The sequence below is a fragment of the Salminus brasiliensis genome, chromosome 4 (genome assembly GCF_030463535.1).
Source record: "Salminus brasiliensis chromosome 4, fSalBra1.hap2, whole genome shotgun sequence".
NCBI lineage: Eukaryota > Metazoa > Chordata > Actinopteri > Characiformes > Bryconidae > Salminus > Salminus brasiliensis.
The window spans coordinates 34,921,442-34,944,643 of NC_132881.1; the positions used below are offsets into that span (position 1 = coordinate 34,921,442).

The following is a 23,202-nucleotide window of genomic DNA, read 5'->3' on the forward strand; positions in this document are numbered from 1 at the left end:
ACACTGAGCACAAGATATCAAAGACCAAAGAAGTTGTTTCAGTAATGCTCATATCTTTGTGAGTTATTTTATTTGGAGACAGTAGTCATTAACATAAGAGACACCTGACAGAAATGATAAACATCTAAATATTCAAATATGAAATTTCTTCCATTTTTTGTGGCAACACTACGTCTTTACACAGGTGAAGGCAATCAATGCTAGATTAGTTTAATAGGCTAACACAACAGCACAGGATTAAGTATACACTTAAACTTGCTTATATTTACTCCTTATTAAATGGTATATATGTGTGTATTTAAACATAGATATTAAGTACATTAACAGGATACACACTTCATCTACCCAGAGCTGGTATGATATGTTCCTCAAACCACTGTAAAAGAAAGAAAAACAAGCCCAGACAACAGTGTACATTCCCTGGCTATGTGCTATGATGTTTGAAAGAACATGCTTTGTACCAAGGTACCAAAGCTATTTCTAAGACACTCATGGAATTATTCTACTTTATATCCATGGTGTATCATTAGACATTGTTCTTTTACATTTGTAGTCACCAATCCTCCAACATCTCCTGCAGATCTCATGCACATTTCACATCCAACCCACATCTAACACCTCTTCACCAGCTAATCAAGATCTACATCCATTAAACAGGCCATAAGTTCCTAAGTTCCATAGCCATAAGTTCCCCACACACTGCGCATTGGATGTGGGCTAAGTAACCTGCAGTGTATTAAGTCCTTCCTGGAATGTCCTGCAACGTTGTCATCATCCAACAGAAAACCCCCTCTCTCTCTCCAGTAGACATGCCATGACTGATGCGTAAACGTTTTCACTCCTTGTGGTTCAAACCACCCTCAAAATGAACTACTGGGGTGACAGGATTGCACCCAAGAACTTCTGAAAGCAACAATTATCTGTATCTGGTGGACCTGATTAGCTTTAAAGTGTGGAGAAAAGTAGATGTCCACGAGCAGGGAAGGTGATGACTGTCCTACACTACATCGTTATTAACATTTCTACAATATGTTTTTTGTTTTGTCACATTAAGCATTTATTTTTCTGTATTACTGTTCTGCTATGTGTCCATGTGTGTTTCAGTGACGTGTAGAGATGCCATTTTCTGTGACAGCAGGCCAGCCTACGTCTGAATATAGACCACTTCCTGCACTCCCCAAGCGAGCAGCTGATGACCAGGATGATGACTCCTGTCCCAGGCTTCTCTCCAGGCTTACCAGAACATTCCCTCCAGAGGCAGGTCTGTCCTGCTGCAGTGACAGAGCAAACAAAACCATGGTTGGAGTACTGTGATGTGTGCATGTTTGCATTGATGTGGTTGTGTATGTATGTGTATTTCAAGGACTTTCTAAATGGATAATGGGTATACAGTAGCATTTTCCTGCTCTGATCTCTGTGTGAAAGGATGCATGTTGTCATTATAACACAAAAAAACTCATCTCCTTACCTCGTTTTTCACTTTTTTGATATGATAGTTTTTTAATTGTCAAAATGTCTGGATGAATGGGCCAACAGAAATGATCCAAAATATATAAAATATTTTACAGTGCCTTCCACTGAAATTGAAAAATGTTATTGTCCTGTAAAGTCATTAGTTTGGAGGTTTTTGCATGAAATTATTCTATTTTATGAGAAAGGTACAGTACAAATGAGCTCCTCACCTCATTTCTGATAGTCAGGTGTTTTCCTGTGGTGTCTTTTTTGTTTGTTTTACCAGCATCCTGAAGTCCCAGTTTCTCCATGACCAAGTCAATCTTGGCCATTGTGGAGGCTAGCGTACATTCCAGTTCAACCACCTGTTTAACCAACCTAGAGAGCAGCAATAGTCATTAGAACAGGTGCAGCATGAATTACTGTGCTGCTACATTACAATACATTACAATAGAAGGAAGGAATACACTGAAAGCCTGACATCTGAGCAGAATGAATCCGGCGAATGTTTATAGAATACAGTGTTATCATATGTCATTTTTCTTAAAATGGTCATTCCACAGTTTCTTACTGTATTAAATGTTCTAGATTATCTAAAGAACGATAAAAAGATTAGGTAAACAATATTTGGACTTTTAGTTGTTTTGGTGGCTGATGCTTGCAGTGTATACATAGCCTACATCTGGAACTGCTCCGGAGTCACTGAGATGGAGTTTGTTTTCTCCTTGTCATCTGCTAGTTTCCCACTCTTTTCATAGTTTAGTCCAAGACTATGGAGCTCTACACTGAGTGCATCCTGATGAAACAAAAAAATTATGTTAATTAGAGCTTTCTGCTTTATCCAGTCAGTAAACACTGCGCTGCAGAATGGTCTGCCAAACCAGTATGGGTCACTACACCAGTACGTGTGTCATGACTGTAGTAGTTACAGAAAACATTTTCAATTAAAAATATGGTGGGTACAAATCTCATACCCTTTTCTCCTCCAGCTCTCGCTTCATAGTCTCCTGCTCCTCTATGTCTAGAATCTGGTTGCCATCTTGGTCAAATCTGGTGAATGCTGCTGAAATCTCATGATCAGCATGACCCATTCTGATCAGAAACCAAAGAAAAAGCAGTACTCATGATCATGTTGGTTATCATTTCTGGCCATGTTGTCGGTGTGTAATAGAAATGTGACTTACTCTTTAAGGGTTTCTCTGAAGTCTTTAAATTCCAACTCTTTGGATCCTGAACGCAAGACCTTTTGGACATCAGAGATCTTTTCTTTTTTAAGCTTCAACTTCATGAAGGTCTTTGAATAACTCTGAAATTAAGTGAACATTAATTAAGTGAGAGCTGCCATCCTGGAGGTCTCAACTCCAACCCAAGTCTAACACCCCTCATTCAGCCAATCAAGTACTTCTGAAGTATTTGGATCAGGTTGGGGCAATAAGGATTGTATCTGCTGCAGGAAGGTAGCTCTCTCTGGTGTAAAGCAACAAGGTATGCACAGCTAATGTATTAAACTTGTGTTTAAGGAGCATCTAAATTACTAGGCAGCTGAATTACTGTGTCTTTTATCATCTCAGTCAGTGACTTAATGAAGCTCTCTTATTGTAAGTCTTACCTGTTTTATAAGGTCAGTAATCTGGAGCTCATCTTTCTGGGATGCAAGTTCCTCCTTTACTTCAGAGTATGTATCATTGATGATGGCCAAAAACATGTTCTGTGCAATGAAAGATGCCCGAATTAGTCAGAAGGAAGTCATATTAGCCTAGCGATTTGCTAAAAAAAAAAAAAAAGGCTTATTAAAGCAGCATTATGTAAGAATTATTCATTCTTGTCTCTGGCTCCCCCTACAGTCTGGATGTGGAATTTGCCTTTTGAACCACTCCTCAAGAAGGCATTTCTGGACATTTAAAAGACACAGAACAGTCACTGCAAGTGAAAGAATCATGTAGTCTGATGTAATATTACAGGATTACAGGATTTTGAATATTACTTGGGTTACGCAGAGTTATGCAAGTATTTTCCTTTCTGATTCTCCACATTTACATAGTGCAGTTAGCAGTGTGCCGAGCCCAGAGTAACAACGCTAGAGATGCTTTTATCCCTATTAAATATCAGTGGAGCATCACAATGATCTTGAAGCTGTTATTTAAGATAAAAAATACTACATAAAGTTGCTTTAAATCTGCATTTTTGATTACAGGACTCACCAGTAGCACAAAGAAGACAAAGAACACATATGTAAAAAAATAGATGGGTCCCAGGACTCTGTTTGCCCTTTCAATGCCGTCATAGTCGAAGTCTCCAAGGATGATGCGAAACTGTGTGAATCTACATCAAGCAAAAAAGAGGTAAAAGGCATGTCTATATGCATGACTATGTGTTTACTATACATATACTAGTGCAATGTCAAGTTTTTACATCAAACACTATCAGAAAGTCTCTTACATGCATCTGTGAAATGTGCTGAATGATTCAACCTCAGTACCAAAGAGAAGATATCCTAGCTGAGCATAAGCGAAAAACACAATAAAGAACATAATGGCAAAGCCCAGGATGTCTGTGGCGCAGCGGGCCAGGGTAGAGGACAGCTGAGTCATCGTCTTATTGAAACTGATATACTTAAATATCTGCAAGAAAGAAGATCACAGCTTAGATTCATCCATCTTTGATCAGATATTGATTGATTAACTGTATAGCCTGCAGAAAGGTCTTACCTTGATCCAGGCAAAAAACAAGTTTACAGCATTCATGTTGTTATACTGTGTTTGCCAAAATGCAAGAAATTCAAAATCTGCATATATGTTTGGCTCCTGCAGTAGTTTCCCGAGTAATTTGTCCACTTTAATGGTCCGGAAAACGTTGAAGACAATTGCAACAAAAGCAAGCTGCAAAAAAGACAATCATTACTGTAAATTTCCTCACTTTTCTGGACTCAGTAAACACTGTTACTTTTTCAAAACTGTTTACTCGCCAGTCTATATATACTATATGGACAAAAGTATTGGGACACCTGCTCATTTAAGGTTATGGGGACAAAAAAAAGAGTTTATCCTGCTTTTGTTGGAGTTCCTGTCTCTACTGTCCATGGAAGACTTTTGGCTAGATTTTGGAGTGTTGCTGTGAGGATTTGATTGCATTCAGGGACAAAAGCGTTAGTGAGGTCAGGATTTTTGGATGATCACCACTATCCCGCCTGCTGTTAGGCCTGGAACTAATAGGTTCCTGTTTATGCTTGTGCTGCAAAAGGTTCTTTAAAAAATGCCATAGAATGTTACTTTTGGTTCCATAAAAACCCATGTTTATCATAGAGATGAGTGAGCGTGAAGAACCTTCACAAGAGGCAAACAGGTTTCTTTTGATGCAAAAGGTCAATTTAAAGGTGATTTTTTCTTTATGGAACAAAAAGTGGTTCTTCCACGGCATTGCTCAAAGAACCCTTTGTAGCACCTTTATGTTTTAGAGTGTAGTTCTCTGCAGGGACTAGACAAGCTGCTTCAACAATGGGTGCAACTTAAAATAGCTGAATGCATTTATTATAAGGGGTGTCCACAAACTTTTGAACGTATTGTGCATGAAGACTAAGCTACACAATCAATTTAGAATGGGAGATATCAACCAATTAAGTCATTTACATATGACATACTTTAACAGTTTGGCCCCACCCATTACCACTGAAGATATAAGGCCTTAGCTTAGACTGCCTAAGGGATAAAGGTAGGTTGAGAATGGTCATGGTAACATGGATTATGACTGTTCATGGTACATTTGGTCCACACCAACATTGTAAGTGAAGTACAAGCCAAAATGTAGGATATAAGCTCTTTATCAAACAATGTAAATGATTAGACCTACCAGTATAATCACCACATCCAGGATGTTCCAGATGCTTTTGAAGTAAGAGAATTTGTGTATGCGGAGCTCCAGTATCTCCTCCACAATGTAGTAAAGGATAAACACACAGAAGACTAACTCACAGCCAATTATGAAGTAGTCCCATGTGGTAATGTATCGAATTAGCTTCACCGTTCGGATCTGATAGGAAGGGATTGCTCCACCAGTGGCTGGGAACTCAACCACTAATCTGAGGAAGAGAAACCCCAATGTTTTAGCAGGGTGCTAATGTTGGGTAACCACATAAGGAATGTAAGACATGATGATGTAGTATTACTACCTGATGACACAGAAGAGATTAATGTTGGCATTGTATGCAGAAAAATCAATGAAAACAGCTCTGGTTCCATGGTCCAACCACAGGTTGTCTTTGAGATTTGCGAGGAAAGCAGCACTTTCTTCTTTGGTTAAGGCCAGGTCCTGGTAGTACCCTCCTCCGCTGTATGTGGCCAGCATGCCCCAGTGGTTTGATCCTTTCAGCTCTTTTTCTGTGTGATACTGCCACCTGGAAAGGAATAAAACCAAACAGTGGCTATGCTTGTTTTTGTATTTGTAGACATAATTCAGTAAAAATGAAAAAGCAAATTGATTTCTATTGATAACAGCTGGCTATGCAGTCATTGTTTGTGCTGGGACTACAGAAACATGAATGAATGAAATCAACTGAGTTTGAAAAAGCAAGACAAAGAGTGAGAGACCTAAAGACATTGGTGCAACTTCTTTCCCCAGGCTTTATTCCTCCTACATAAAGACCCTCCTGGTCCTTCTTCTGTGATATATACACCGATCAGACATAACATCAGTACCACATGCCTAATACTTAGTTGGTCCCTCTTGTGTCCCAAAACAGGTCTGACTATTTGGCATGGACTTCGCAAGACCTCTGAAGGCATCCTGTGATATCTGGCACCAAGATGTTAGCAGCAGATTAAGGTGGGGCCTCCATAGATTGCATCAATGGTGACCATGACCCTGTTGTCCTTTCTTGAATTTTTGGTAGCTGCTGCCCACTGCATAACACTAAAACCCACAAAACCTGCCTGATGTTTTGGAGAAGTTCTAACCCAGTCGTCTAGTCATCACATTTGATTCTGGTCAAAGTGCCTCAGAGTCTTCTGTTTGCTCATTGTTCCTGCTTTGATCACATCACCTTTAAGAACTGACTGTTTACTTGCTGCCTAATATATCCCACCAGACAAAAAAAAAACACGCTCTAAAGGTACACTGTGGTATCTGGCACTAGGACTTTAGCAGCAGAGCTTTTGACTTGTGTAGGTTTCGAGGAAGAGCCAATGGTTCAGATGTATACATACACTTTTAATTATTTCTGTTCATGTTTATTTCTAACTAATATTTTTTGTAGGGCTGACAAATGCAAAATAAACACAAACATGAATTTGTTGTGGGGCAGTGGTGGCTCAGCGGTTAGAGTGCCGGGTTATCGATAACAGGGTTGTGGGTTCGATTCCCGGGATTGGCAAGCTGCCACTGTTAGGCCCTTTACCCTCTCTGCTCCTCGGGTGCTGGAGTTGGCTGCCCACCGCTCTGTGTGTGTGTGTGTGTGTGTGTGTGTGTGTGTGTGTGTGTGTGTGTGTGTGTGTGTATACTCACTGCCCCTAGTTCACTAGTGAGTGTGTGTTCACTACCACAGATGGGTGTGAACACAATGCGGAGGACACATTTCGCTGTGCAGTGCACACTGTACAGTGACAAATACGTGCACCTTTACCTTGATATTTTTGTAGGGCTGACAAATGCGAAACATATTTAATAGAAACACAAACATGAATTTGTTGTGTAAGTTATTATTCTAAAAATTCTTGCCAAACTTACAGCTGGTAGGTTTGTGCCCACATAAAATAATTTGCTTAATAGAACCCATTGGATTAACCAACCCACAGTACAGTGAGTACTCTGAGGAGCTCAGAGCAGATCTGAGAAGGATAATTGTGGATCTGCACAAGACAGGAATGTTGTATCTCAGAGCCATTTCTAAATACCTGCAGATTTCCAGATCAGTCTTGTTCTGGGACTGTTTGGCTGCCAGTGGAACTGTTACACTGCACAAAGTAGTGGAAATAATGAAGGAGGATAACCTCAGAATTCTTCAGTATGACCTTAAACAATCAGCTAGACTGTTCAAGTGTGGACACAATCAGATTTTCCAACATGACAGTGATCCCACATACAGTGGTCCTGACCTCAACCCATATTTTAATTGTTTATTGCAACCCAACATTTAATGGTCAAATATCTGACCTGAATTCCACTTGAAGCTTGTGGATGGCAACCAAAATTGTCTGGAACAACTTGCTTTTGGATATTTAACCAAATATTAGGTGTGCTATATGTACATTATTGACCTTGTGTTGATATTGGGTTTATAACACACATTGTGCTTCAGATAAATCATTGAAAAATAATTGAAAGCCAAATATTGCCATAATATTCATGTCTATGATAAATGTATGTATCTATATACTATAGATTTTACATTTCTTAAGTTGTAATACAGACTAAAAGTCAGATCACTCTTCTTCTAGCAGAATAGTCCTGTGCATGATTCTTACAGAATGAATGTGACAGCTGTTAAGTTTACTGCTGAATAGGATTCAACCCGACAATCAAACTCAATGACAGTGACAGTGACAGTGCAAGGCATCACTCACGCTGTCCCATTGATGAGTCCAAATGAGCTGTCATCTTCTTTCTTGTCATTGTACACATCAAAACAGTCAGTGATTTCCTCCTCAAAGTCACTGTGCACCTTGCATGACTTGTTCTTTACTTTCAGCTGACGGACACGGGGGACACCCAGGAGCATGTTCTCATAGTAGATGAAGGAGTGTGTTCCGGTCTGAAGAGACTGGTTGTTGTACCAGCTGGTCCAGTAGAGGCCATCTAACAGTGGACCTTGTGCATACTGAACAGAACACATCATGCAGGGTAACTATTTGCTTGTGGGTTTTTTATATCCAAGGAAAATGTGGAATGAAAATATGAATTCATATATTCGTTATACATAATGCTAATAAAGTGAATCAAATGACACAATAGTATAATAGTCTAATACTATTATTATACTATTGTACTATTATTATTATTATTATTATTATTATTATCATTATTATTATTATTATTATAAGACACAATAGTATAACACTATAAAATAGTAATTCTCAGCATCAGAACTGTGAAAAGACTCTTATAATCTTGAATGAGTAATGATTGAGTTCATACTGAGTTTATACTCCTGTCTTTAGTAAATAGTGTTATATATAGTTAAACTAGTGTTAGTATACTAGTGTTTAATGAAATCTGTACAAAACAGGAGACATGTAAAAGTACTGAGCAAAGGACTTATGCTAAAGTCTCCTTTGTCTGTCCATCTGCTCTTATTGTTGTCCAGAAGAAACTACTGTAAGTAAGTAAGGACATCTCCTGTTTGACTTTTCTCTCCTCTGGGATGTTTAGTGGGTACTCCTACAGGCTAAACAAGCAATTGCTGAACAACATTCATTGTGTTTTCAACATGTTTTCCAGTTTAATAAATAATATATTTTATGACAAAATGATGTGCATATCTAAAGTCCAGCCAAATCCAGTCAAGTTCCTCAATACAGAATGACAGGGACTACTTACACTCCAAAAATCATCCATGTTGGAAATGGACTGGAATGACACCCCGCTGTCACCCGGTAAATTCACAAACAGATCAGTCATAACCTTAGTGTAGTAATAGGTGGTGGAGCTGGTCATTCCGTAGGTCACTGCAACACAGCACGATAACTGCTAATTACAGAAGTGACAACATACTCAGATTCCTATCAGAGAACTGGCTGTGTGTGCTGTTCAGTCTCACAATGACAAGAGCTATAAAAGCAAAGCTTTTAATGCCGGATTCATTCATTTACAGTGGACACATCGTAAAAGCTAAATGCCTCAATTAGGAGAGAGTGATTTGTTTGAGGAAGGAAAACACTGGAGAACACAAATAGCTCCCATAAACAATGCTCGTCCAGCATACAAAGTCTAAATGGCCAGCCGTGGGCTGTTATCAGTTAAAGCCAGCAGTGTGCAGTTTGTGTTCCTTTCAGTATTGACGCTCCCCTGCACAATGCTCTGTATGTCACATGGGAGGGGGTACCTTTCATAATAGGCACTTAGACTGAGGCAGATCACTAAAGATAATAGAATCCGGTGGTAGGAAAACCCAGTGGATTAGGATGGACAGTGGTCACTTCAGCTATCGATAAAACAATACTGTTTCTGAAATTGTGCTCTTCTGAGAATCTAGTGATAGTCATATGATTATTTAATATTGGCATACATCAGTAAATCAGTCAGTTAGCAGAAATATTCAGAAAAAACTGCCTCATTATGACAACTTAAATTTATTGAAATAAAATAGCAAAGTAGCCTTTCTGATCATTTAACAACACTTCTAAAATTACAGCTCAATAGTTATCCATATTGAAACACATATAACAAAAATGTGGTAGATTTAGAACCATCATACTTACACAGACATATGTCTACTAGAAAAACAATGTAGACAAATAACTCTCGGAGGGTGGTTCTTACAAATAGTTCTCGATTCTCTGTTGTATCCTCCGTCAGCGTAGTTCCCCACAGACCTAACAAATCAGAACATGATTTTTAAAGCCAGCTGTTAGATTCTTTCTGTCATACACATTTATCATCAAAATAAAAAACATAATACATCTATTATCTTGTGTATATATATATATATATATATATATATATATATATATATATATATAAATATATACACAAGATAATAGATATATCATATTTTTTATTTTGATCATATATACTATTGCAATATCAAACTTTATTCTAAATCAGTCAATGAGGATCGTATTATAATTAGCTCATAATGATAAAACTGAACAAAAATCTTAAAATAAATGGAAACAATCGAAAATTGTTAAACTTCAAAATGTTTTTAGAGATCCATTAGATTTACCATTAGAAATCCAACATTGTTATATATATATATATATATATATATATATATATATATATATATATATATATATATATATATATATATATATACTTTACCTACAGTATATTCCAGTAATGCTATATAATTTGTCTACAGTATAGTCCAGTATTGCTATATTGCAGCTATATTATCTAAAGCAGTATAATCTAATCTAATAGCACTACTGCAATATCAGTAAACATGGATGTATCATTAAATGTCTGTAATTACAATATTTTATATATTATTATTATTTACAGTTACTTATGAATTCATAACACAATCTGTTTGAAGTCTTCTTTTTCTGTTCGCTTCAATGTAAACAAATGAGAACATTTTTCATTTTGCAGAACAAGACTGTAGGTTACACACAATAATATTTCAACAAATTCATGAAGAATCAAATTAGATATTGTCTTTTCTATTTCACTGCATGTCTCCACTTCCTTCAAAAAACTAGGAGGGAGAAGGAATTTAACAAAATGTAGAAGAAGATTTTCACAGGGAACCTATAAACCACAGGGGATGTTAAACCTGGCCCATAAAACTGGACAAACTGCAGACTGTCGATGCACAGTTACCTTTGATAGCTCGTAGGAGGGAAGAGCAGCATCCGGATCTTTTCTTCTCAGGATACTGGTTTATTACTCTATCTTCAGCAGGGTAAGGGTTGGGTGCAGTTAGTTTGTCCATGCCGTCCAGGGGGCTGTGGAAGAGGGACTGAGGGTTATAAACAGTGCTGATGGAACGCTGCACAGGTGGAGGAGTGCCGCAGTAGGCCTGGTTCACCCACGCTCTTTTCCCCAGGTTCTCCAGTTCGCACTCCACCTGATTGCTCAGGTGGCTCTCTGCCCGGTTGTTGAGTTTCTGCATGGTGCCGTGCACTGAGGTGCAGCGTGTGGCTCTGTGTTTTTTAAAAACCTCGGAAACAAGCCTTTTGACAGCAGAAAGGTGCCACCTGCTTTTATATCTTCCTCCTGCACTACAGTCACTGAGGATGTGCCACTGGTTTTGCAGGGGGAGGGAACACTCTTTTGTTCACGCAGCTCATAAAAAACCTTGTCCTACCATTGAGGAAATCTAAGACTTCTTTGTTCTGTGATGGCACTGTTGGGCAAAGTAGAGATGCTGCATGAATAAGACAGAAAAGAGCTGGACTGTCTCTCTGTCCTGTGTCTTTTACGACATAAAATACATTTATATCATAGAATTGTCAAATTGAACTGTTGTTCATCTGCAACAGAAACAAATATGGATATTGTCATTGTCATGACAAAACCATTTAGCAGACTCTCGGATACAGAATAAAGAGTGATTTGTCTATCTTGATCTGGATAGCTTCAATAATTATCAAGTTAACCTCTTGTGGTGGTCTGCACAGAGGGAGTTCTTTTGGCATGAGCGGTGTTGGAGATCTAGAATTTGAGCCCAGCAAGGCAGCTGTATATCATCTGTAGTAGTAGTAAATGTGCAAAACAATCAGATCAAGATTCTTGTGGGTTTTTTTTTTTTCATTATTAATATAGCAGTTATTTTGCCAGTTTTAATAAAGATGTGCCGTCTCGTGACTTTGGTCTATTAACTGGATCTGACTGACATATAAATACATAATTTAGAATATAATAATTAAAAAAATACAACATAAAAAGCTTGACTTACGCTTATCTCACAGCATTAAATCCACATTGCACCTTAAAACAGCACCACAGACGCATTCAAGCATGAAGCTGAAGAGTATCTCCATAACGAGGCTGGAGTTATACTCCAGCATTTTACTGGAATATTCCGCTCCACCTTAAATTCTGCACATAACTGCGGCGTTATTTTAAGGTGTAAAACATAAGGCTGCGAGATAAACACACAGCATTCTGTGTGGTCGGTATGACTGGCAGATTTGCGTTGTTTAACACAGGTGTTGTGTTTTGTCAGTGTTGGAGGATATGCTGTTTGCTGAGGGAAACAGGTTGGATGAACTAATGGACCTAAAGCTGGTTGTTGCTATGCATTCAAAGCTAAACACATTTACATTACATTTTACATTTAAGGCATTTAGCAGACGCTCTTTTCCAGAGCTACTTACAAAAGTGCTTTGCTATTTACCCAAGTAAAACCTCAGCTTGTTTGAATAGACTAATAATTCAAAGATCTCTCTAAGTTTAGACACTACTAAACACAAGTCAGTAAGGTGAACACTCTACTATTCTCCCAAGTATTCTCGGAAGAGGTGGGTCTTCAGTCTGAGTTTGAAGACAGCGAGCGACTCTGTCGTTCGGACACCCAGGGGAAGCTCGTTCCACCACTTTGGTGCCAGGACAGAAAAAAGGCTGGACGCTTATACACCAAACACTGGCAAAATATGTATGCAGATATGTATGTAAACAGTATGCACACACTATATAATGCATATTATGCATATCATATACGAACATAACTATAATAACCCAGGTTACTATGTCATTCTATAAGTGAATATTTACTTAGATTTACCCTATATCTTAAGATTCAGTAAATTAAATGCACACACTATATATCTATATAATAATAATAATAATAATAATAATAATAACAACACTATATAACCAATAATTATTTATTGACTGTTTACTCTTCACATGTATGACACTGTCATGCTGAAACACAGACTCATTACTCAATTGTTAACAACGCTGAGACAATAGATTACAGATGAATAGAGCACAGAAATATGTCAGTTGGCAACTGATTGTAAGTGCATATGCCTCACCAGTAACAGCAAGGTTGCCTTTATGGTAATTTACTAAAACATGTATATGTGGGCTATATGAAGTATGCTAATGAACATATAGATATTCGTATGACATGCATTTATGAATGGGTAGCCACCTGTTAGAAACCACTGAAAGGACATTGGAGTGCAAATAATCTGCATAAGCATAAGCTTCACTGAAACCATCTGTATAAAAGGCAATATAACATCGCAATTAAAAATATCGTCACCATCATGCAGAAACCTTGTATCTTCAAAAAGGCAACTTTACAGGACTAAGACAAAAACCTTCAATGGAAGTCAGTGTAGAAAGATTTGTAAGTCATTTTGGAGCATTTCTATTGGTCCATTTCTCATAAAACATGTCAGTGTGTCACAATTGTGCCAGAATGTGAAGAACAACTCCCAGATTCACATAATGTAAAAATGAAAAAGCAGCAAAATAATTAGAGAGCTTTTTATGTGACAGAGACGATGTCTTACAATACACAAGATACTATGTTCCTTGTATAGCTGTAAATGTAAAAATATTATGAAGGACTACTTTTGTCTAATGCATAATGTGCACAAGGTACACACATTCAGCACTGTAATGGTAAGTAATGATTTTGGTGGGTAAAAAGAACCTCCAAAATATTAGGCCCTCAGTCATAACTGATAACTGCAATTACATCTGGGAGACACTTCTTTCTCTTTACTATAATTTCACTTTAGTGTGTTTAATGCTGTAGTGATAGCAGAAGTGGCATTATGACAGTTGAAACTTGAGTGATTAATCGTGGTGTTTTTGCTCTCTGTGGTTTTGTATACACGCCTTGACATGAGTGCAGGCTGCTCACGCCTCACTGCTGCACAATAGTCACATTACACACAGTCAGTGCACAACAAAGACTTTAATTTTCTTTCCCCAATCGAGAGGGCTTGGAGGGTCTGGCATATCAGAGGCAGCGCCACATTTCAGTTCAATTCAGTTAATTCAGTAAAGTCAGCGATCGCCCAGTCTTTGATTTAGTCGCGTTCTTTTGGCACAGACGGCCCTATATGTTTTACTGATGACTGAAACAATAGAAACACAATAGAAAATGTCAGTGATCATCTCAAAGCTCTGACATATTAAGAAGATTATCCTGTAATTGTGCATCTTTCCAGTAATCAGTATTGCAGTAAAATGAAATATTTTGATGATAAATATCATTAGTATCCTTGCTGCTATCTGATTTTATAGGGCGAATCACAAAATTCGATTATTATATACAAGAACAGTCACATTATCAAATCCTCTCATTTGCATCCAGTTGAAAAAAAAAGCATCAGCGTCAGCATGTAAAAAAAACAAAACAAGAAAGGGACTTCAAATACAATGCTGATCACAGTCCTTTAAACAAGATTTATAATTTGTCTGAGGAAATGACAGAGACATGCTTGTTTGCAGCAGCCTTATCTAAGGGCACACTGGGCTCTGCTGAAATGACAGAGCCTTTATCTGGTTAGTGTGCACACCAGAGCAGACCCACACAGCTGACAGTTAAATTTACTGCCATGATGTAGAAAACCAGCCTTTCAGCACTGCTTTTTCAATTCCAAATGTGTCAAAAATTCTTAGAAAGACTGTAAACTGTTGTTTTGGAATATTTACTTTTACTTTCTAACTTTTTTTTTTGCTTCTGTATAATCTGGGTCTCTCTGTGGATTGAAATGAAAAGCTAGAATTTCTATAGATTTTCTATACATGCCTTTATAGTTTAATTATTGGCTTGTTAATAATAATTAGTTGTTTTTTCAGACAATACTTTAAATAATCAGCAAAAATAAACACAAACAGAATTTTTTTTCATTTCAATTTCATTTTATTCTTTCAGTTTTAATTTGATGCTCAACAGATAAAGCCCTTTTTTCAACACACTAAACACACTGAACTCATTTAGTGTGTCCTAGTCCATCTTGTCCTGGGTACAGTTAAACACACCATGACCAATGTAATGGTGCCAGTTTGGCAAAATAGTTTCAGATACAGATTCTCAGGTACATCAGATTCTCAGGTACATCAGTAACTAAGCTTCCATATGAATTTACTAGTTTAAGGCTTGACAAAATGATTTGATACAAAGCAGTACAAGCTTCGAGCATCTGTTTACGAGTTTTAGATCTACCCACAATTACAGACCATAACATTTTCATACTTACAAAAATAAGTTGTAAAAATAAATACTATAGGGGCTATAACTGCACTTCTTCAACCAGCTCATCAAAATGTTCCAAGCTAATGAAAATGATCTGATTAATATTAAAAATACAGGCCAATACATTATACATGAATGCAATACAAATGTATTTACTGACATCAGTATCCTTGGAATAAAAGATACAAGTTAGCACTCCACCATGTCTCGCTCTACGTAGGGACTTGGAGGCCCTCGTAATGGTAGGAAAAGGAGGAAGGCATGTGTTCGTCTTCGATGGGCGAGCTGTACCTCACAATGCACGGGTAGCTCTCTGACTGCAGGCTGTCAAACTGCAGGTCCAGCCACTGCCTGTGAGGGGCACTGTGTCTGCTGGAGTCGGTCAGGATCCGGTTGAGAGCCATGATGTAGCTCAGAGCCATCTGCAGAGTTTCGTACTTTGACAGTTTCTTGTCCTGACCCCACTGAGGAACCACTTTGCGCAGTCGGTCGAAGGCCGTGTTCAAGCCCTGCATCCTCTTCCTTTCTCGAGCGTTGGCTGCCATCCTCCGACGTGCTGCACCCTCAAACTTCTCCAGGTCTCTGGGGTCACACTCAGAGCCTGAATCTGCACAGCTTGGTCTGCGGGGCTTCATTCTTCTTGGTTCAGATCCACAAGAGCTGCTACTGTCCTCCAGTGGTGGATATATTAAAAGTCTTCTTCCTTGTGGGCCTGTTATGGGCTGCTGTACCAAACAGGTCCACTCTGATGTGTCAAGCCTAAAGCTGTTTGGCCCTGAGGAGGACAGATGATGCTTATATAGGACTGGAGTACTGACAGGTGGCAGCAGGTGGAGCCCCATCGTATTGCACCATCCGAACATTATTACTCTGGAGGCATACACACACACACACACACACACACACACACACACACACACACACACACACAGACTCGCCCCTAATCGACAGCAAAAATGTACACAACCCACCCTCCCACCACCCCAACCCACTCACTCAAACTTTAATGACATTCCAATTAACTTTGGCAGGGCTATCAGCCTTAGGGTCCCCTGAAAAGCGTGCATTACAAATGCAGAAAACTTACCATCTGGCCTGAGCACTTTAACTCATGGGGGGTCAATGACAGAAAGAACTATTTGATTTGACTGAATCTGTGAGCGTATTATATTCTTTTTTTTGCATCTTAGCACCTCACTTGTGGCATGTCAGATATTTGAAATATAACTTGGTAGATGCCAAACAGAATAAGTCTCAGTAAATGTGATGGTCCTCCCAAAACACATGTAAAATACAGTGTAATTTCTAGATATTTTATTTGTTCATAGTAAAACATTTGAATAGCAAATATTTAAAACAAAATTAAATTGCATTAACTATTTTGACCCAATGAAAAGTCTAATTTTCGCTATTCAAGTAAAATATGAGGAACGTGGTTTCTTCCGATTTGGTTTCTGCATTTTTGAACAAAGCAGCTGCCCAATACACAAGTTTAAATGTTATGATGAATGGGTCGACAACATCCATTGATATACTACATATACATCACGAGTTCTCTGTAAAGTTGCCAATTTGAAGATACTTTACAGTCTAACTTCCTTACATAATTGTATGTCGAGTGATGGATGAATGTGTGTTTTTTTTGTGCACAGTTTGAGGCATGCCTTAATGGGTGCCACATACGGGGAGCTACACTATATGGGAAATAAATAATTGATCTGGGTGTCTCAGAGGACCTGAGCAGACAGAAATATTTGGCTGGATGCCTGTTACTGTCATCTGTTAGTAGTGAATGCAGATGACAAGGGTTTGATTCAGGCCAGGTCATGAACCTTGAAACATTGTGTTTTACCCAGTCCAGGCCACATAGAGTGATGTTTTGTGTTGGCAATAAGGTAGTAAACCCCTTTAAATGCAATATAGCTTAACATCTGTTTTAAATGTCAGTTAACTGTTTATTAACACAGCAACTTTACAGGAGAAATACCTTCTTAACTTTCAATGGAAGTCAATATAAAAAGATTTTATTCCACTTTAGACCATTTCCATTGGTCCATTTGTCATTGTCATTTTGTATATTACACACAAAAAAGTCAAAATAAAATCAATATAAAGAATACCTGTAAGAATAAAATGATGCCAAAAAGTAAAAAACAGCAAAAATGAATGAAAAATGATTTTGCGTGTCAGCGGCGACATGTGTGTGCATAACTACTGCATTAAAAACATGCTTTGACAAAACTTCAGTGTCTGATAATGCTCCTATTTCTTTAAGCATACTCTTATTTCACAGTGCATCTGTAACCTACATGCAGACTAATACATTTTACATCTTCCACATCTTTTAAATAATTAATGTCCCAGTCGAGCCATTACTAACAGGTCAGGCCATTTAAGCTTGTGCTGTCTGGTCGTTTTGCACCGGACAAGTAATTGTGCTGTTCAATTAGGCATATAAACCCCATGTACCAGTATGATTCATTGATTACAGATTGCCATGGTTGGCCAGCTGCTCCAAGTCTTGCCTAAAAAGCCTGGGCCAGACATGTTCAACAGCCTCGTTTTACCTCAGTCACATGATGAGCTTGTCTGGAGCTTGTGGTTACCCTCTCCAGGAAAAGCCATATGTCATGTGCTGTGGTGAGTCTGTGTGCTTGGCTACAATCCTGAACATTATATTATGCCATGTGCGCACAGATTAGTGTTATGGATAAGGATTTAAATCTCTTAAAAAAGGAAAGTGAGAAGATCTATTATCTGTGTAATGCTTAGGAAGGATTAAGCAAATCTGATTTTCCCTTGAATGATCAGCGTCCTTAATCATCTCAATAAAGTGCTGCCTAAATGACTACTCTATACAAAATCACCCACCCACCCATTAATATACAGCTCGACAGATCACCTCTTGCTCTAACCACAGCCTTTTACATTGAACTATTTAGTATATTTAGCTGTCAAGCAAAAATCTTGTATAACAAGTTTGCATCTCATTTTTCACATTTTCACATCATTTGAATCTGGCGATTGTTCGATTGTGTACATTGTGTCAAAATGTCATGATGAATGGACCAATAGAAGCACTCCAAAATTAGTTATAATAAAATCTTTTCATTTATTTCAGAAGAGATTTCTGAAGTGTTACACATTTCCACAACATTAATAATGACACTGCAATCTTAATTCAGTAGAAAATGAATACATACATAAATAAATTAATAAATAAAAACGTACATACATACATACATTAAATGGAAATACAGATGAAAATAAAAATAAGACAAATTAACTGACAAAATGTTAGAACTGCAACAAAATATCTCCATTCATAGACACAGTGTCATTAAGGCGCACTACAGAAAGTTCTCATACATCCAGCAATTTCTTGTGCAATGACTCCAACAAGAAAAAAAGGACAGACAGCGATGATGTCAAACCTAATGGTCACATACATTGGCTAGGTAATCTAACAAAGGGGTTTCATATTAAAAAAAAAAAAAAAAACAAGACTACCTGACAACACATATCACACATATCTGAGCATCTGAATGTGCATATCTGTAACTTCTATGAGCCATATTTTAAATGTAGGCAGGATATCTAATTTCCATAACCTTAACATGACATGCATATAGAAGATTCATTAATATACACTCATGTATATAATATACCAGTATACTATATTCATGTAATATATGGTCATTATGGCCCATATGCACTGTGTAACATATATGCATATGTTGGGCTTGCCCTGCTCCAACACATTGTTAGTTAGTTAATTCATTAATTTATTTGTATGCACCTAATAAACTGAGAAAACACAAAAATATGAGGGGACTGAATCTACAGAAAATTGTGATATTCTTAAAAACATGTATAAAACACACTTCTACTGTCAAACCAATGAGGTCACTAAAAGAGATGTGAAGCGTTAAATGAAAACACTGCCCTCCATATTTGACATAAAAACAGCCTAGAAAGGGGCATCTGGTGAGACGGTGCTAGTGACCGTAATTAGGTCACACAAGGTGAAAGCAATTTCATGCCTGTTTGAACATTTTTTTTTCTCCTGGCTGGTGTGATTAGTATGCTTAATTAGCTAATGAACTCATGCTTTCTCATTGTACCCCATTTAAAACAGAAAAAGTAAAACTTACTAACATTTATATTCCAGTGAAGAGTTTTGGTATTCATTACAAAATAAAAGTCAGTGCTCTTCAGCATCAGTATTAGAGTGGGTAAGCAAAAGTAAAAATGTAACACTGTTTTATGCCTCCTTACATTTTTATGTATAGTACATTATTATGCATAATCAACCAATAAAATAAGTTCACATTTTGCTGTGATATTATATAAAAAACAACAATGTCAATCACCAAACATCCATCACATTTACACTAATTATGCATCCATTACAGTGTGGGCTGTAGTAGATGTAAAGCAAAAAATATTACAAGCATAATATTATGCCAATTATACATACCATAATGATTCAGACTTCCTTCAGAGTAGTTTAGTCCTCAAAGTGCTGTTATTTTGTTCATTGCTTCTTCTTGGTATCTAAAATCTAAAAAAGACACAAACTCATAAAATGTCATTTAAGGTAGCCTCATTATTGATTACTAATTACAATAATACAGCTATGTACTTTAATATTGCCTTTTAAAAACAACTTTTATTTTAAAAACAACAACTTTTTTGTAAGCAGTCAAAATTACAGCATTCTGTTATTGGTACTGATCAGTTTTTCTTGTTGATGTTCCATAACAGGGTAACACTGAGTCACTGGGCTGTATTTATAGACCTTTCTTGATAAGCATTTGTTGGGTTAGTGCAACCACTGCAACAATGCCCATTGGTTCCCAGTATCATCTATTTACATACTGGTTTGCATCTATTTGCATTGTAAATTTGACTGTAAACACTGGACACTAGTCCAGTCCTTGGCCAGTTTTTGTTCAAATGAAATCTGTGTCACCAATGGGTGCACTTTAAAGTAAACTGCAAAGGGTGCCTGAACACTTTTGGACATATAGTGTATATCACTAATGACAAAAACAAACTTTTCATCAGGGTTACCTAGTTTGTGGCTTGAGACCACTTTGCAGGAGGCTTTTGGTTACTTAAGCAGATTTACGGTTTTAAGATTGAATAATTTTACAAACCTGAACAGGATGCAGCTCACCAGAATATCAAGTTAAACTCATGTTCCTCCTGCTTTTAAATATATATGAATTGGAATCCTGTGAACTGGTGCTGGCTCCCTGCATCATGCCCTGCCATGGCTGGCCCTGCTGGAAAACATCAACAGTGTCAGTGTTGGTGGAGCAGCTCCCTCAAGGCAGGGCAATGGTGGAGAAACTCTTATCATGCTTTTGTATCACTGTAGAATACTACAGTTTATTTAGGGCTGCTCAGTAGCCATTGCCCACTCCCAATTCTTGAGCCTAGGCAGTTCATGTACGCTCCTTATTTGACAGCTTGGACCTATAAAAAAAATACCCATGTCAGAATTATATGTACCCCAGCACCTCCCTCTGGATCCTGGACTTTCTCACCGGGAGGCCACAGACAGTAGGGATCAACAACAGCTCCAGCACCATCATACATAACACATGGTCAGCCCACTGTTGTTTACACTGCTGACCCATAAGCAGCACAAACCACATCATCATGTTTAATGAGGACATAACTGTAGCAGCACTTTTACTCATACAAAGAGGAGGCAGTGCGGCTAACATACCAATGTCGTCTGTAAACCGTCCTCTGCACCTTCTACAGGACTGTCATACAGAGGACTGTGTGCACAGCATCATTAGCCTCTACCATCCTTAAGAGGTCTTTCCAGCTTCAACTTCAACCTGATGTACAATGGTCTCTATGTGGTAAATATCGCCACCTGGAGGAGAATGGAATGTATTGTTTTTAAATTTGTTATTTAAGTCACAAGCATTCAAGAATACACCGATCAGCCATAACATTAAAACCACTGACAGGTGAAGTGAATAACAATGATCATTTTGTTACACTTGCACCTGCTGTGGGGTAGGATATACATATTAGGCAGCAGGTGAACAGTTCCACCAGCAGCTAAGCTCATTTACTGAAATAAATAATTGATTACATAATTGATTACATCAAACAGTTAACTTTTTTAGTTTTTCTTTTGGGCTAATTTTTGTTGATTTTTTTATTTGTGCCAGGTTTGAATGAGCCCAGGTCGTTTCTGTAATGGAAATTTGCTCCTTTTTGAATATCAATAGAGCTAGTTCCTCTTCTCCTCAGTAGATGGTGCACATTTAGTCTTTTTGGAGCTGTAGTGAATAGATCTGGCCAGCAGGGGGCTATTATATATACTATTTTATTATTGGACGTCATACAGATGAAGCGACTCGAGTTACATGACTGAAGAGTTGGCAGCTTCAGGGGATTATGTTGGTGATTTCCAAGGTTTCTAACTTAGATTTCGGTCTGTTTGATCATTGTTTTGGTTGTTTATCCCTGTTGGCAGGGGTACTGTCAGAAATTGTGGGCCTCCTGAAAAGATACTATACTGGGTTCCTCGGCAATTGTTCTGCTAAAATGCTCAATTAATAAATTTTAGGGCCCCTGTCAGTCACAGGCCCCCCAATCCCATACAGTGCCACTGCTTGTTGTTTTGTGTTCCTTTGTACAAAAAAAAGCTATTATAAAAGCTCATAGACACACACACACACACACACACACACACACACACACACACACACATATATATATATATATATATATATATATATATATATATATATGGTATACCTTCAAGGTATGTAATGTGTGTTTCTAGGTAAAGTGGGTGGTGGACTGAATACACTGCTTTAGTAAGCTGAACACTGTGATCGAGGAGAGCAAAGGAAAACCCCTTCATGCACATTGGTGAAAGTGTTCCTCCACTCTGTCTCTCTAAATTCTGTTCAGTAACTTGTTAGAGTGCTGGGATGAGTTTCAGCATGCTTCAGCCTCTGTACTTTTTTTCTTCCAAGACAAATACTGTTTAATTGCTTGAACCCTAGGCTGGCATGCAGTTTTTAATTCTAAAACCATAAATGGAAATTACATAAGTACCTATTGCAGTTCATTATAATTGAAAATTAACATTTAAACTCTTACTGAGGTACGTTTTGTCTTTTTTTTAACAGTGTTGAAATGCAGATGCCTTTTTTGGCTCCACACTTCCACTTCTAACTAAGTAAGATTTTGACACAGTAGCCACACTTTAGTGCACAAACAGTGCTTAGGTGTCTTAAGACATTTTTTTTATCATTTGTTTTTAGAGTTATGTCACTTTTTAATCTGTTGTACTTATTATGGAAATTGTATTTGAACATATTCAAAAGTACATCATATAACTGATAACCTGCCTTTTTAAGTCGAGATGTACACATCATATATTTAAACCAGAGATCTGTCAGAAAACACTGGGCCTTGTTTATCAACTGTCTTCAGCAGAAATTTCTTTTTAAAACCCACTTATGCAGTTTTTTTTTTCCACAAAGATTCTGACAATCTGAGATTCTGACAATTCTGACAAGTTGTCTTAAATATGATTTGTTCAATTTCTGAGGACAATAGGATTCCATCATTATAAGAGCGGCGCTCTGAACAATACTGTGCTTTAAAAACACACCATGAACCTGATCAAAACTTTTTCTCAAATATTGGTGAATGAGATCTCACTGTCTCCTGGTAGCAAAACATCTGTAAAAGAGATTGCAACTGAAAATTCCAAACTCAAGTGTGAAAAATGTAGTGCAGTCATGGAAAGAGACAGAGAATCTTTTTAAAACCTGCCATGCTCAGACCATCCAAAAGAGAAAGCCCAACAGGCCTGGCTCTATGTACTTTATGTCTAGACGACACCAATCTGTTGTCCAAAAAAGGGATATGAGAACAAT

The 23,202-nt window shown here is 37.7% G+C and overlaps 2 protein-coding genes across 2 annotated transcripts; both read right to left on the minus strand.

Moving 5' to 3' along the window:
- Nucleotides 1–1,100: 1,100 nt before the first annotated feature.
- On the minus strand, nt 1,101–11,221 carry pkd2l1 (polycystic kidney disease 2-like 1). The gene is made up of 15 exons (XM_072676989.1): nt 10,930–11,221; nt 9,861–9,974; nt 8,980–9,107; nt 8,007–8,260; nt 5,618–5,842; nt 5,299–5,527; nt 4,161–4,331; nt 3,892–4,073; nt 3,654–3,774; nt 3,062–3,160; nt 2,637–2,758; nt 2,427–2,544; nt 2,133–2,248; nt 1,683–1,830; nt 1,101–1,271 (listed from the first exon to the last, which is right to left on the minus strand). Exons 1-15 carry the CDS (start codon nt 11,219–11,221, stop codon nt 1,101–1,103), a joined length of 2,490 nt encoding a protein of 829 aa, XP_072533090.1.
- A 4,265-nt stretch (nt 11,222–15,486) lies between these two features.
- On the minus strand, nt 15,487–15,909 carry atoh7 (atonal bHLH transcription factor 7). The gene has a single exon (XM_072676990.1). The coding sequence runs from the start codon at nt 15,907–15,909 to the stop codon at nt 15,487–15,489; it is 423 nt and encodes a 140-aa protein (XP_072533091.1).
- Between the last annotated feature and the right edge of the window lie 7,293 nt (nt 15,910–23,202).